This window comes from Osmerus eperlanus, chromosome 20, assembly GCF_963692335.1.
Source record: "Osmerus eperlanus chromosome 20, fOsmEpe2.1, whole genome shotgun sequence".
Lineage (NCBI taxonomy): Eukaryota > Metazoa > Chordata > Actinopteri > Osmeriformes > Osmeridae > Osmerus > Osmerus eperlanus.
This window is the reverse complement of record NC_085037.1, coordinates 4071588-4087913: the sequence shown is the minus strand read 5'-3', so window position 1 is coordinate 4087913 and position 16326 is coordinate 4071588. Positions and strand designations below refer to the sequence as shown.

The following is a 16326-nucleotide window of genomic DNA, read 5'->3' as shown; positions in this document are numbered from 1 at the left end:
CTCCCTTTCACCCCCCCCCCCCCCCCCCCCACACACACACACACACACACATACAAACACACACACACACCAGATCTATTCTCATAGACATGTAGAAGAATGGGCCAGTGTGTGACTGCCCCGAGCCATGTTTGATGGGTGTGTTGGTGTGTGTACAAACACTCAAGCGCTGTGCACACACACACCCTCACAAACAGAAATGGATAAACATATACCACAGTAGAGACCAACTTTAAGACTTTTTCATTGCTTACTCAAACAACCCTACAGTATGTATTGCAGGGTAGATCGTTCAGAGGCATTGAGGGATATAAGACCTTTAGAATGCCATGGGACTTTGAAAAAGAAACGCTTAATTGGACATTAAATTCAATATCCATTTGTGGTCTAAACAACTTTCTACAGCCGTTGTCCCACAGCAGTGGTTCTGCGCTATATGTTGACCTGATCAGATTAAACATGTTATACTGCCCCCTGGTGTCAGCAATAACTGAACTCCACATTATTCAATCTTGACACAAGATGGCAACAGAGGGTCTTTAGTGAAAGTCTGTAAGTCGACCACTGAAATGCATGAAGCTTAACACTTTGTTTCTCATGACATGTTTCAAGTTAGCATTGCTCTGTTGATTCAAGGAAATACAACGTATACACTACATACACTATTTCATCAAATGTATCGTTAAGGATCGGAGGCCAAAAATATGAGTTGGGCTGGCCACTAAATGACTCAAGCCAGAGGGAACTCAATGGAAATGAATGAGAAAGAGAAGATTTGTAAAGCAATATCAAAGTTTTATTCGTAAAATGTATTATATAGAAGGAACAGTAGTACAATTGAAACAGAAAAAGGAGAATGTATTCATCTTGAAAACCTTGATAAAAACGTAAAAAGAGCAACCTGACTTGTTTCTGTTCGGAGCGGGCCAGAGTAAGGCCCAGTGTTTGCATCACTGTCAAGAGAATTGAAAAATACACCTTTTCAACAGCGTAAAAAAATACAGCCAGAAATAAAACCCTCTGCTTTCATCTGTAGTGTTTGGATGAGTTTGTTTTTTTTGTCCATAAGAGTATAACAATAACAGCATTAAATCTAAACACGTCACCTTGAGTTTGTCTGTTAGAAACAGTAAAATCAGTAGGATGGTATAGTATCAAAACAACATACAGGATGGTTTGATGGACGAGCACATGTGAACGGAGAGATAGTGGAAGGTTATGAGGTCACACAGAACCTGGCCGAGGTTTACAACGAGCTAACGAGCTGTGTTCCATCGAGTAAATCAACTAGTTAAATTATATCTTTTTTTTATTCATATATATATATATATTCTCATGTATTCTCATATGTATATATATAATCCCTCCCACAGTGATTTGAAGGTAAATAATAGGAACATGTTGAGGATATTTTATGTCTTTTTAAAATACATTTTTCATTGAGTAAAGGGAGTTAAACATCTGAGTCATTAGCACTTCAATATATCCACTGCATATGAACAGATACTGCTGTTCCTAGGTTTTAACCCACAAACAATCCACATTTCTTAATAAAATATGTGCTCAATGAAAACCCCAAAAAGGAAAAAGAAAACATCTCTCATACAGGACAAATAAAACATATATATTTATATATATGCATCTAAGGTAAAGTGAATGATTTTGTAGCATAAAAACATTTAAAATCGGACAAATACAGACATAAGCGAGGAACTCTACACTATATAGTTTACCTGGCTTTTTCATACATCATTTCAACAATAATTAAACATCAATTTTGGTTGGACAAATAGAAATTAACAGTCTTGATTGCATTTTGGAGTCAATATAATATTAAATAACAAAAACAAAATGGCTAATAAAAAGGTTGCGCATGGAAGATTATCACAACAGTTTTCACCTCAGTTCCATTCAGACTCGCTTTTGGGGAAGCAAGAAAACCAGCACACAAAAGAAAGTAGTAAGTGCATGTCTATGATCGCCATAGAGCCCCACTTTATATCCAACAAAGTGTTGCCTACCTGGCAGACGAAAAAAAAGAAGACTATTTAACAAATTAAATTAAACCGATTGTAAATTGTTTAAACTCTTACGCATCAAAATGGAGTTTCTCGTTCAGACTTCATACATCACATGATCTAGTCTCCTCAACTTATCAAATACCTCACACCGAACGTTCAAGTGATTCACAAGTATATACTCAGTACCTCATATAAACATATGTATATAGGTATCCATCTCCACCTAGGTCCTTATGTCATTAACAAGTACTGCCGGTAGTATCTATAAAATGGTATGTGAATGTGTGTGTGCATTAAATACAATTAAAGTTTTTTTTTTAAATGGCAAAGCATACCTGATAGTCGCCATAGCACAACAGTGTTCTATAGAGCTGATTAATATATAACTGAGTCAGTTTAAGCTTCATGATTATAAACATCATATACAGCCTTTAGGTCCAGTATTTCGCGACAAGCATTACAGCACCAAACGTTTCCGTCATTTGGCAAAATTCAAGCTTTAAGTGAAAGTCAAAATGCTTTATAAAGTGTTACGGTGATGCTGTGATTCGTATAAAGCTAGCAATAACATTTCCCCTTATACTTTTGATTTAGATTTTTTTATAAACTTATTTTTCCCCCCGCTTAGAATCATCTCTTTCTTAAGCATTTTTCAGTAGTTTTTTTGTTTCCTGCTAAATCTTGGTGTGCGTTCTGCTTGGCACAATAGCACAGCCCTCTTAAATTAAATTATAAATATGGCTGTGTTACATTAGAGTCACAAAACAGATTTTTTGGTTCCAAGATTTGTGCAGGGAAAAGAAAATAGAAAAGAAAAATATTATTTCGGGCATCTAGACATATCCAACTATAGAGCAAATAAAATCTTCCTCTCGGCATAAAACGCTTTTTCTTTGAGCGCACTTCTAAAATGCGCAACTAGCAATATACTTTCAGATTTGACAGAGAGCACAGTCAGAAACGTAGACTGAACCTCTGCCAGCACACAGACAACAGAAAGAATTATCATTTAATAAGACCATATTAACTTCTCTTCATAAATTAAATAATTAACATTTCTTTTAAGATGATTGGCCTATTGTAACTTAACGCTGTACACTAACCCTCCCCCGAAAAAAAAGAAATAAAAATACATCACCGAAAGAACCTGATTTCATCTTAATCTTTCTCTAATGGGTGCTTAAGCCCAGAGTCTGACACCTTTTAATAATATTAATATCTGTACATCTTGGAGTCCCTCCCTACCAAAGCCTTTTCTCTTTGCCATACACTCAGGTGTGTAAGTAACCTCAAGGTTTGATAGCACTTTGGAGTTGTTGATTGTTTACCAGCTGTTTTTAGTCGTTTTTATATATTTTTTTCTTCTTCTTTCGAGATTTCTAAAAGCAAACAATTTATCTTTGTCGTCGATTTACTTCTACTGGGTGGGGCTAGCCCTCATCGAGGGCGGCGCCCGTGTCGCCCTCCCAGTTTGATTGGTCGTTGTCGGTTGGCTCCTCCCCCTCCTCCGCCAGGTCCTCGTCTCCCTCCCCCTCAAAGTCGTCGTCGCGGGGGAAGTCCATGCCCTCCATGGCCTCCATGCCCTCCTGCGTGGCCTGGTGAGAGTCGGCACAGTCCACACACACGCCGTAGCGCCGCGAGCCGTGCCGGATGCCCACGCTGGCAGCCAGCATGAAGATCTTCTTACACACCATGCACTTGTACTTCTTGTCCTTCTTGTGCACCTGGAGGGAGTGGGGGATGAGGGGGGGGGGGGGACAGAAGACGGAGAAGATTGAGAACGGGCAATCTTGCTTGGGGAGGGGGGTTTGCGGGGGAACGATCGGAAGTGAACGTAACCATGTGTGCTTTCACTGAAAACACCTGGAGGGAGAAATATATATAAAACAGGCTAGGATTGGCCAAGGTCCAAAAATCACATCAATACAACACCAGAGTAACGCATGAAAGTGCTATTCCCTTGTGTACAGCGCGAGGTGTGTGCTATGGCGTACAGGCCTAGGCGCACACTTGGGTGTGTTTATCCGTGTGTGTGTGTGTGTGTGTGTGTGTGTGTGAGTGTGTGTGCATGGTGCGGGTACTGTGACGGCCTCACCAGGGAATGTCTCTTGACGTGCTCCCTGCGGGTGAACAGCTTCCCACAGATGTCGCAGCTGAACGAGCGCACGCCCGAGTGGATGATCAGGTGCCTCTTCAGCGTGCGCCGGTGCTTGGCTATGTAGCTACAGTGGGGACACTTGAGCTTGTTTAGGGCCAGGTCGGACGATTCACCTGGGGGAGGGAGAGAGAGAGAGAGAGACAGAGAGAGTGAGAGAGACAGAGAGAGGGGGTAAGGGAGGGAGGGATGGTGAGAGGCGTTTAGACGTTGGTGCACAGCCGAGTTGTGAAAAAAGTACAGGGGGGGATTTTTGATTGCAAAAGCATCTGTTCTGGGGAATTAAGTTATGCACAATTCTGACTCAAATGACTTTTCCCTTTAAAAAATTATGAATCGTCTTCCTCTTGTAAAATGCACTATATCATAACTAGCAGGAAGGGTTCTGCTGTCTTACTGTAATGGCCTTGTGTCATTTCTCAGAAGCATTTTTGGTTTATCAAGTGGAGATGAAGAGTGTGTACCATACTGCCGGTGTGAGTGAGTGAGTGTGTGTGTGTGAGGTTGGGGGGGGGGGCTCTCTGTGCTTTATGAGGGGGAAAACACACCCGGAGTTACCCTTATTAAGCCCTAGAAACTGGTGTCAATCTCCATGGCAACACTGCCAGGAGATCCTAACTCAATAAGTCTAATGCAATTTTCTAACCCAGAGTTCCTCTTTGGTTTGGATGTTTACAAGAACTAGAAATAAAATGACAACTTGCTATTGCAAAGTCTGCATGGCACAAATCAAACGTCTAAATCGTGTGTGCTCCAAATATATCATGGATATTGCTGTTTTTTGGGGACTTTATAGTCCATTTTAGCAACCTCAATAAAGCCTGTCTTGGTCTCAAAGACAGCTGATCTTGTTACAAGCTACTTATTGATTTGTTAGTGACCAAGGAGAGCAGTGAGTCTTTTACAGAGCCGGTCCTTTGTTTGAGTCGAGTAGCCCACAACAAACATGTTGTCAGGCAGGTTGCTAAGGGGGTTGGCAAAGGGGTAAGGGGGGTGACAAGAAGCAGATCACCTGTGTTTGCTGTGGCTTTGTTTCCCCTGGTGTGTTGTGTGTGTGTGTGTGCGTGCATACGCCAGCTTGTGGGACTTGATCTGAAATCAGACTGAAATCTCTGGTTGGTATTGTCTGAAGTGAATCAACTCCAGTCAAAACAACATACCCCACGACGTAATAATCCACTAGCTGTGGTGAACTATGGCACTAGAAAAGGAGCCAGGATGAGGTCAGACCAGGGGACAAGGAGAGGAAGGTAAACAAGGGGAGGAGGTTGAAGAGGACTGTGCAGGCCGCGGCCAAAAAAAAAAAAAAAAAAAACTCTTACCATTCTCCCATGACTCTCCTTGCTGGGAGTCTCGAATGAGGCTGTACTGGATTGTATTCTGATTGGCCAGCTCTGGTGTTGGAGAGGGAAGGGGGGGGGGGGGGGGAGGGGAGAAGACAAAAAAGAGATACGATAAGAGGGGCTGAGGCGGAGGATGGTGGGGGGGGGGGCATGGAGGGAGGGGGGCCGGCGCGGAGGTAGGTACATACTAACACCACCTTCGGTAAACAAAGGGTGACCCCCCACCCACCCCCCCCTCATCTCCTCGTCTCCAACGCAAACGTCGAGCTGACAACAAGACAATACTTCTCTCTCCCTTTCACCAACACTCGACACACCCACCCACACACACACACACACACAAGCCTACTACTGTATGTAAAAGCTTTTCCCAGGCCTAAGCCTGCTGTATTCATGCATGCTTTCCCCTTGGGCTTTAAGGCCTAATAGGAGAATGAGAGAGCAGGGCTCATCTTACACCGGGGGCCAGCCTTTATGAGGCAGCTGGCCTCGGCCCTCAGAGCCCACTGGAAGTACCTGGGGCCTCGGCCATTCTCTCTGGGTCAATATTTGGAATGGCGAGGACAGCCCCAGTGCATTAGGGGGGATTAGGGAGGGAAGGCAGCCCATCCCCTTGACGGCTTTGCACCTCTGAGGGGCTTGGACGGGGTGATTGTGTGGTGTGCGAATGTGTGTGTGCGCGAGCGTGTTTGGAGAAGACAGCCCACCCATTTAAACAATCCACTGGCCGTGTTTGGAGAAGAACCAAGAATTTACAGGGGGGGGGGGGGGGGGGCGGCGAGTCCGCCTATCTGGCTGATCTACCGTGCAGAAAGCAGGCCGAGAGTCTCCCCAAAGAGAGACCCGCTGGACTGCTCAGACGACCTGTAGTCCCTGCGCACACACTGTCGCAGACTCTAGTCCCTTCTCACACGCTGTCACACACACGGAGAGGAATCATGCCAAAGTATAAGCTCCAGTTAACCCATAAAGGAAATGCACATGTATACGCAATTCCTGCCTGGGTCCTGAGTCTCTCTCACACACATACACAGGTCTCTACAGTTGTGTCCACCCTAGAAGCACCCCCCCCCCCCCCCCCCCCCCCCGGTTATTAAAGTGCCTGGAGGAAGTCGAGCTAAGCGCATTCGAGGAGCATTTAAGAAGCCGGAGGAAGGAATGTTTCCACTTTACTTTCCTTCATTATCCCGTATTAGGCCGCCACACACACACACACCCTTCCCCCACCCCACACCCCCACCACACACTTCTCTTGCACCAATGATATCATAATTCCATACAATGCTTACTGGGGGTAGCAACAATGCTAATGCTAAACCTCTGACAGTTAGCACCGCGTTAACTGGGATCGCTAGGTGCGCCAGCTGGCTAGCTAGCTGGGTAGTTAGTTAGCTTCTACACAGAACATGCTAACTTGTTAAAACCATATCTTTTGCCATATCCTTAGCTTAGCTATGATCCCGCCTGATTTGAAGTTGTCCAGGAACCTCCACATTTGAGTTTACATTTATGCATTTAGCAGTTTAATGGAAGAGTTGACGGCTGCCCTTGAGGTAAAGGGCTCACCGTCACGCGTTACTGCCGGGACCCGAGTTAGATTCTGGCCCGGGACATTTCCTGCATGTCTTCCCCTCTCTCTCCTACCTTTCCTGTCACTCTCTCACCATCTCTGACAAATTGTTTTTTCATAAATAATAAAAAGCCCCCCAACTAATGACTAATAGATTTGCCAGTCCTCTTGTATAGGACAGGGCTGGGTTGACTGTGTACCTGCGTTCTCAGAGAGGTAGGAGAAGTCCTCTCTAGGGTAGGAGGCCGAGGGCTGGATGAACATGCCTTCGTCGAACCCTTCCTCCGGCTCCGGGGGGATGTTGTACACGAACCGCCGCGTGATCTGCTTTTTCCGCCGCCCGCTCCCGGGCTCCGAGCGCGCCGCCGCCACCGCCCTCTTCACGCCGCCGCCGGCCGCCGCGCCGGGAGCCGGCTCGTTCCAGACGAACACTGGCCCCGGCCCCTGGAGCCCGTTGTCGTTTTCCTCCGCCGACGAGTTCCCCGCGCCGCAACCCCAGCCGGAGCTCCCCAGGGCGCAGGCCTCGCCCATGCCCGCCGACACCTCCACGTCGCTGGGCTCCTCCTTCACGCCGCTCCCCTCCTCCTCCTCCCCCCCCTGGTGGTCGCCGCTCCCGCTGGCTTTGATGGACAGCTTGGACAGGATGCTGGTGGCCCAGAAGTTGCTGGGCTTCCGCTCCGACGCCGAGCCCCGGTGGCCGTCCTTGGCCACCGTCCTCCTCTTGTTGTAGTCCACCACCACCGAGTCGGGGGCCTCCTGCTTGATGCTGATGTTCAGGGCGTCCTTGATGAACGCCCTGCACGACTGCACCACCTCGGTCATCTGCAGGTAGCTGGCCACGGACATCACCTCGATGGCGTTCTGGCTGGTCAGCAGCAGGTTCCCGGAGTACAGGAAGTCCAGGAGGACGGAGAAGCCCTGCACGGCCGCCACGTCCAGGTGCGTGCTGGTGGTGCGCTCGGCGCCCTCGCCCTTGGTCAGGCAGTAGAGGGTCTTGAAGTAGCGGCTGCCCGCCACCAGGATGTTCTTGTGGGCCCGGAACACCTGGCCGCTGACCACGATGTTGACGTCGCACAGGATGCCGCTCTTGCGCTGCTTGTTGAGCTCCTGCAGCAGCTGGTAGCAGTAGGAGTTCTCGTTGGGCTTGCACCGGTAGTCCTCGCCGTCACCCTGGGACTCGTCCGCGGTCGCCTCCGTCTCCTGAGGGGACGCGCACACACACACACACACACACACACACACACACGCGCACACACACGCACACACACGCACACACACACACACACACACACACACACACACACACACACACACACACACACACACACGCACGCACGCACGCACGCACGCGCACAGGGGGTTAATTTGATACTCTCTCTCAACAAACTAATAACCCGTTGGGAGTTGGTTTGGTACTAGCTCCGGGCATGAATACACACTGACACACACGCAGCAGAGGGTTGTGAGTCTCATACACACAACGACGACACAACCACACGTCCCGCACAAACAACCCCGAGGTCACATACAGCAATACAGGGAACCGACGACACAGCGACACACACAAAAGGCTAGGGGGTGGGCACGGTGACACGACTGCACCTGGGGTGAGACTGGTCCGACTGGTTTTTTTTCCTGGGGGAGGTGTTGGGTGGCTGCTGACTAGCTGAAAGCAGTGGGAAACACCGACACCTCCAAAACTCACAAAAATGCGCGCGCACGTCGCGGTGGCCGTACCCATGCCAGCTCTGCCACAACAATACCTGTGCCTGGCTGCTTGCGTGTCTAACGCCTCGGCCTTCCCCCAGAAACGGTTGCTATGACTGCATGTGAAGGGGGAGATGCGAATCCCCCTGAACGCCCGCGCGCCCGCCCCTCCCCTGAACCCAACCCACTACCTGTCACTGAGAAGGGAGAGAACCCAAACTTTCCCCTCCCTCCTTCTCCTCCCGAACTCAGGGCAGCTGGCCAGACTGGTACGGAGCACACCGGAGGGGGAGTGCACTGGATCCACACACACACACACACACACACACACACACATACAGTGTACACCATACACATGCCAAGTACACACCCACATCACATTCAAACTCATGACATTTCAACATCATTCAGTATGCAGGTATCTCTCAGACACACACACACACACTATAGCTTAACACAGAAAACCTCCACCCAATATTCCCCTCCGACTGTCCTGCGTACATACATCTCTGCCTAATTTTAGAATTGCACAGCAGATGTCCTAATCCAGAATAATTCACATTGCTCGAGCCCTGCATCTCCCCCTCCTTTCCACTTCCATCCCATCACTGTTTCTCTCACACACACACACAGCTGGGGTTTCAGCTCGAGTAATTCAGATTAAATCCATTTCTCTGTGAGGTCCCCACCCAGCCCCCACCCCGCTACACTGAAGCCCTTGTCCAGAAGAGATGTGAGGCTCTTTACTGGACCAGCCGGGCACACCAGGCTGAGGAGGAGGGAGGGATGGCAGAAGGGAGAGAGAGAGGGAGAGAGAGGGGGGGGGAGAGAGAGAGATGGCAGAAGGGAGAGAGAGGGTGAAAGGGTAATGGGAGAGAAAGGGGATGTAAAGCCGGGAAAATGGGCGAAGGGGAGAGGGAGAGAGGGAGAGAGGGAGAGAGGGAGAGAGGGAGAGAGGGAGAGAGAGAGAGAGACAGAGATAGAATTAAGGCAGAGTGGGGGATTGCATCCTTGATTCTTCTTTTTTTTCCGTCAGGGAGTGAATAAGCCAAAGAAGGAAAATGGAAAGGCAGTGAGAGTGAGGCTAGAAAGAGAGCGAAAGTACTGAGGGGGGGTGGGGAGTAGCTTTAGAAGATAAGGATACACACATGTACACACACACACACACACAGAACACAAGCAGGTCACCCCATTTACCCTCACAATACCCAGCCCTCTTCCCCCAGGCTCATTGTTGACTGGAGTTGTGTTTTGTGTTCACTGCGGGGGCTTTGTGCTAGCGTGCACTCATACTCTTCTTACACAGCAGCTTAGATGCTCTCAGGAGAGCTCCCACTTAACCAGAAAGGCCTGGGAAGGGCCTCGGATAAAGCACGGCGCTTCCTTTACAGCCTGGAGTCCGGAAGCTGCTCCTTCGTACCTAGGCAGCACACTCGCTTGTTTCGAGTCGGTGAACATTCTGGAAGTCTTACCCATCAACCAAAGTTGGAGGGGGCTCTGTATGGCTTGTTGATTCCACCACCGTGCCCAGAGACGTGTAGCCCAGAGATTATGGTTGCTTACAACCGCTTGGGAGCGAGGAGGTTTGGACCTTGGATTAGGGGAGCCTTTGCACCCTGCCTGATATACAATCGAGGGAGAGTGTCGTGTAGCAGGGTGCAGCCACGGTTTACACAAGGTTGACAAACAGGTGGAGCAAGGCTGCTTCCTGGTTTGAGGGAAGTTGCTACAGATGACTCCTGGGCGAACCAAGGACACACAGGACAATAGAGACAAAAGAGTTACACCAACACAACTTCGAAAACAGAGTTGGAAAATTCCGGAAGTTTTCAGGAGGTGGAAACTGTGGGAATTTGGGGATATTCAGGAATTAAGGGGGGAATATATTCCCCCTTACATAAAAATTAATAAGGACTTTTCTTGTTTGTTGGTGGGGAATTTATGGGGAGTATTCAGGAATAACCTCAATTGTATGAGGAACCTAGCTACAGTAAGTAGCTAGGAAACATCAGCTTGCTAGTTTACGAGCTAGCTATCAAGTTAGAATCTTCTCATATTCTCTTCTCATATTTAGTCAAGGCAATAATCTCAGTTTAGTTATTTGCTAGTTATTTCAGAATTGTTAACCTAATTTATATTCACCCCAGCAATATAATCCAACCTCACCCGAACACTTGTGCTCATGTGGCTGAATGCTGACAACGTGGGCTTAGAGATGCCAAGTACTGTGTTCAGACGTACTGTGCAGGGCTGCGTACTGCCCACCGCGCTAGCCTGCTGATGTTCCGCTGGTGCTCAACCAGGAGTGCTCGCGAAGCTCGCTTCATCCCTTCCCCAGATGTGCCACGTGTGCGTGAGGCGAGCGCTGCAGAGCAGATGCTCTGGACCGCCTTCAGAGCCCCAGGTCGGGTGGAGACAGCCTGGTGACGGTGTCAGCTACTGACGTGGCCCTTTTTTAGACAGGGGTGAAAGGGGTGCGACTTGTGGAATGATGCACGACGGTGAGAAGTTTCTGAGGGGCTTGGTCGAACGGAGCTTTGTTTGGGTTCAACAGTTGACTTGATGACGAAAGCTGTGTTGTTGACGGCCACAGACGGGATTTAAGGTTGCTGCAGCCACTGAGGGTATAAGCCGTTAGCTGGAAGATACTTTTAGGGCGGGGGGACTCTGTCATAGTAATCTTACAACGATATCTACGCAAATACAAACACAATACTACACACCCCTGGGCCAAACTGATCCCTAGCTCCACACACACACAAACCTCCTGATCATGTGTGTGATGTAACATCGTTCGCCTCACAACAAGAACAGTGACACCAGGGCATTTACTAATTACACGCCCAGTCCCCCCACCACCCCCATTCCCATCCCCTCCTGTGCCCGAGGCTAGAGCTCACTGACCATCTAGTGTACCCCCCCCCATACCCTCCAACCCCGAGTGCTCTCCCAGATGCTAGAACAATCCGGCAGTGTGCTTGGCCCTAGGTGTGGGAGGGGTTGCGTGGCTCCCGGCCTCCTAACAATGCAGAGAGAAAGAGAGGGGGATGGCTCGCTGCCGGAAAACATTCTCCACACACACACACACACACACACACACACACACACACACACACACACACACACACACACACACACACACACACACACACACACACACACACACACACACACACACACACACACACACACACACACACACACACACACACACACACACACACACACACAGGTAAAAGAAAGCGATTACAGACGGGAGGAGTCGACGTGCATTAGGACACTTGACTGACTTCCCAGCCTGGCTCCTCACACCCGGGCAGGGCGACGCGTCTGTCAACACTGGAAACGACATCAGCAGGCCACGGCCTCGTGAGCCGACCCCGACCTCGAGGACGGAACCAGGACACCAGCGAGAAGGGTGGCGTCGACCCTGTTCCATAGCTCCAGAGCCTCCCTGGTCTCTCCCACTGCTCAGTTCGGTTACACTGGCTGCTCTATGCAGCTGGGCCTGACTAGCAACTGGAACGGGTGACGAGGAAACAGCCGCTAATGACACGCCTTTATGGCTCTGCTCTACAATGTAGGTTAGGGCATTATTTATTATTCAGCATGCACTTTGGCCCCATATATGGGGGTATACAACACTTGGGGGGGCGGGGGGGGGGGATTTGCATGCATAAAACTTTGACCTCAATAACACAGAATAGCAACCCGAGTGGGTTGTAAAACAGGGAAAAAATCAAAAGATGAAAGAGTGGATAAAAACAGAGACCATTCAATGATGAGAAGCAGTCTAGGATACATTTGACAGTGATGGCCCATCAGGACAGGCGGAGTATTTTGAAACAGTATTAACTGGTTGGTTGGGGGTGGTCTTGTTGCTAGGGCGGACTAGGCTCCCAATCCAGTAATCCCCTCCCAGTATTCTCCCCACCAATTAGTTATGTGTACATGTTAGTGGATCACTTTAAGTCATTCTGATTAGTGATTGCGTGCGTGTGTGGGCAACTAAAGAACCAACAGTGGCTCAGCCCTCTTGGGTTTCCCTGACATATTAGAGTCAAAGTGTTCGTGGTCTTAATTCTCCCTGACTGCTTGAATCCCGGGCAGGGTGAGGGAGTTGGAATGTGTCACTCTCAAAGGATCTGTAAGGTTTTTAAATCGATGAGTCTTGACTGGTGAGAAGAAGGGGCACCTTCTAAAATTGTGTTGGATAAGTGTTATCCATAAAGGAATTCTGGATTTGGCACAGAATTTTACAGTCATGTACAATAACAACACATCTCAACTGCAACATTCCATTATTTTGAAGCCTTTTACAAGGTAATCTTAGAGATTATTTTTGTGTACTTTTGTCTCCACAGGTGTATTGATGATTCATGCTTTACTTAATTGGTCAGGATTTTATTTGAGTTTAGTCTGATTGCAAGCAACTTAATTTACATGAACAATCAAAGAATGATTTAATAATGCAACCACCCCCATTCATGTATATCTATCTTTATGTATATCTATATTAGTTGAAAGGGTCAGGTGATGGCGTGACATTCTATTACTGACATCTATTTGAACTCATTGAAGCCTATTCCCAGACCTCAGACGTGCATGTGCAGGCCAGGCTCGCTGTCAGGCTCGAGGCTAAATGATTTACCTCCCCTCTGTCCACCCTGCAAGTGACACACCATCTATGGATTTTGGGGAGTCATTCTAGCACAATGCCTCTAATTTAGCTCCCCAAAGGGCAGAGGAAGAAATGCGCCAGAGGTCATCAGCCACTGAGAGCCAACTACCAAATAGCATGTGAAGGCGGAGGAGGGGGGAGGCTAGGGGTGCGGTTCCCCAAAGGTTGCTAGGGTCGAACTGCTTTGCCATTGTGTGACCTCTAGCTAAAGCTAGTATCAGGTTAGTTGCTGGGGCAACAAAGCCAAAGGCGCTAGTTGAACGGTTACAGTCTCTTCTCTGGCAAGGGCTATGCAAACAATGGCTAACCCTTGATAAACTTAGGGCTATGTGTCCTTGATGCTATGCTGTGAAAAAGAGAAACTTGGCTAAAGCAAGCGATCCCTAATGTCACTCCCATATATCTGAAAGACGGAAAAGCCAAGCTTGCTAGAGCTATTGCTACATAGACATTCATGTTAGTACCCCACAGTACAGAACCAGCTATGGTCTGTTAGCTACTGTAGCACTAGCTAGTTAGCCATCAGGCTGACGTTAGCTACTTTTGAGCTCGTTAACCAGCTACGTTGGCATATATATAGAGCTGTATAATATTTGTTTTACATGTAAAGCTAACCAACTGTTTAGTTTCGACATACTGTTCCGTCAGCATAGGATACTCGTATAGCTAGCGTTCACCCACACTGTCACCTGTATTGATACCTCTAGCTAGTACTGTAGCTAGTTCACTAATATAAATCAACATAGCTCTCTAGCTCTAGTTTAAGTAGCTAGCTAGCTAGCTAGTTACAATACATACTATGTAACAGAATTAGCATTAGCGAGCTAAAAACGACAGCTTACACAGCGAGCTAGCAGGAAAATGACTACAGACATTAGCCTGTCAACAACCTGTCAATTGTCAACCAGGTTGCCATCCCAGCTAGGCTATCCGCACACAACTTTAGTTTAATATTAGTGGGTACCAAAATGTTTGCCACTCATGCCCCCTCTTATTTGCGCATAACAAAATCGCATGGGTTAACTTAAACGAACGTTAACGAATAATGGGGTTATAAATTTACCTGCTTGGTTGGATCATTTCTCCCGTGCTCAGGAGACAGGTGATGTCTCAGCAGCAAGGTCCGCTTGTAGTTTCGACTGCCTTTAACAAGCTCGTCGTTGTTGTTAGTGGCAATGTTGTGACACCAAGAGCAGGACATAAGTCCTGTCTCCTGACAAAATTTAAGCCATGGAAACTCCTGTAACCACGAACCCTGGAAAAGTGAGTGTTTCTGAAGCAGCGTTTGAGGTCTCATTTCGACCCAAGATTTCCTGGCACCCGTTTCCTCCCCGTCTACTCCGCTCCCAGCTTCGCCTCTGTCGTCCTCGGATCCCGTGCAACCGCTTCCCAAACCAGCACCGTCCTCACTGTTCGGACCGTTCCCGACTGTCCAGCTGCTCCCTTCTCTGGACTCGTCTTCGCCCACAGTTACTGCCACCCAGCCGTCACGGTCCTCTTCGCCGTCCCCGGCTGTCCAACTGCCCCCTTCCGGGTCCTCTTCCTCCTCTGCCTCTGGCTCTGTGCTATCGCTGGCAGAGCCCCCACCCTCCACTCTCCCTTGCGATGGTCCTTTTGCCCCCAAATCCCTGTCTTCTTCTTGATCTGGCCTGTTCCCGTTTAAATGTCGGTCTTGACAGGCCTGGGCCTCCCAGCTGTTACTGTTGCCCCCACCGACACCACTGGAACCGGTTACGGTTAATCCACCTCCTCGGAAAGCCAGCGACCTGCGGTTTCTCTCTCCGGACATTTTCTTAATATATTAGAATGTACACTTTCTTAACAGTATTCTTCCCGTCAAATTTTGTTTTGTATGAACCGTCTATTTTAGGATTCCGTATTAAAATGTTAGGTGTCGTTTTCCTCCGCTTTGGCCTCCCGGTGAGAGTATGTAGGTTATGCGGAAATAAATAAAGGTTTTAAACGCATAATGAATTTCAGGGTTCTAGCTGCGTCCGCGCAGGCCCTGCAGAGGTCGAATGGCAACGACTTTCCCCACAATGCACCTCGTCAAGAGAAAGGGGGGTCGGGGGCTGATTTAAAGGAAGATGGGGGTGCTGTTTAACAGCAAGGGGTCTTTTGTGTTGGTGGCTGCACCCATTTTCCGCGTGCTTTTCATCTTTGGTTTCGCTTGTCCTCAAACCTACATATCCTTGTCTTCCTTTCAGCCCTCCTGCCAACCGGGGTTACAACCCTCGGTGCTCTGTGCACGAGACAGTCCTAGGCCCTCATGTTTTGTTTTGTTTGAATGACAAAAAGTCGGTACAAGTGATCATATGTTCAAGGTGTGTGTGTGTGTGTGTGTGTGGGGGGGGGGGGGGATTTGGGTTATATATATATATATATATTAAGTTATTTAAACGTAATTGTTTTTTTACCCGAAATATACTTTTAGGTTTGGCAAGGTTGCATGAATTTAACAAAACAACATCCTTTTTTCATAAGTCTCTAAAAAACATTGTGCAATAAAATAATTGATACTATTACACTTCATTCATGTACGAGGTTTTATGAATCAAATGGAATAAGATTAGAATGAAGTTAATTCCTAGAATGTTTAAAAGTTTAACTACAATCTTTTTTGAATATAAAAAAAATGCTCTTGACGGGCACTCATTACCTGAACAACCCTTATTCCAGTAGGTGGCAGTCTTTCCTCTGACCCACTAACTGACTTCTAAACGGGCATGTTCCAAGGTGTCCAGTTTCATGTATTTTAATTAGGGGATTTGTTACTCAAAGCTAGAATATTACCTTACTAGATCACGTCCCGTATAGCCTATAAAATACCTTCTTAATGTTGCTACGAT

General features: G+C 47.9%; 1 protein-coding gene across 2 annotated transcripts; it reads right to left on the bottom strand.

Moving 5' to 3' along the window:
• Nucleotides 1–780: 780 nt before the first annotated feature.
• On the bottom strand, nucleotides 781–15660 carry zbtb10 (zinc finger and BTB domain containing 10). Of its 2 annotated transcripts, XM_062486799.1 has the most exons (5): nucleotides 14541–15651; nucleotides 7290–8289; nucleotides 5499–5570; nucleotides 4117–4292; nucleotides 781–3745 (listed from the first exon to the last, which is right to left on the bottom strand). In XM_062486799.1, exons 1-5 carry the CDS (start codon nucleotides 15264–15266, stop codon nucleotides 3452–3454), a joined length of 2268 nt encoding a protein of 755 aa, XP_062342783.1. In that variant the 5' UTR covers nucleotides 15267–15651; the 3' UTR covers nucleotides 781–3451. The 2 variants fall into 2 exon arrangements, with proteins under 2 accessions (XP_062342783.1, XP_062342784.1); XM_062486800.1 differs by lacking the exon at nucleotides 5499–5570 and having other exon boundaries at nucleotides 14541–15660.
• Nucleotides 15661–16326: the final 666 nt, after the last annotated feature.

What these genes read in the sequence shown, in the direction of transcription:
- zbtb10 (XM_062486799.1), bottom strand. Translation starts at nt 15,266, where the DNA reads ATGTCCGGAGAGAGAAACCGCAGGTCGCTGGCTTTCCGAGGAGGTGGA. An exon ending in CTACCTCTCTGAGAACGCAG is followed by an intron (nt 5,571 to 7,289) that starts GTACACAGTCAA and finishes CTCCAACACCAG; the next exon opens with AGCTGGCCAATCAGAATACA. An exon ending in AGGAGAGTCATGGGAGAATG is followed by an intron (nt 4,293 to 5,498) that starts GTAAGAGTTTTT and finishes TCCCTCCCCCAG; the next exon opens with GTGAATCGTCCGACCTGGCC.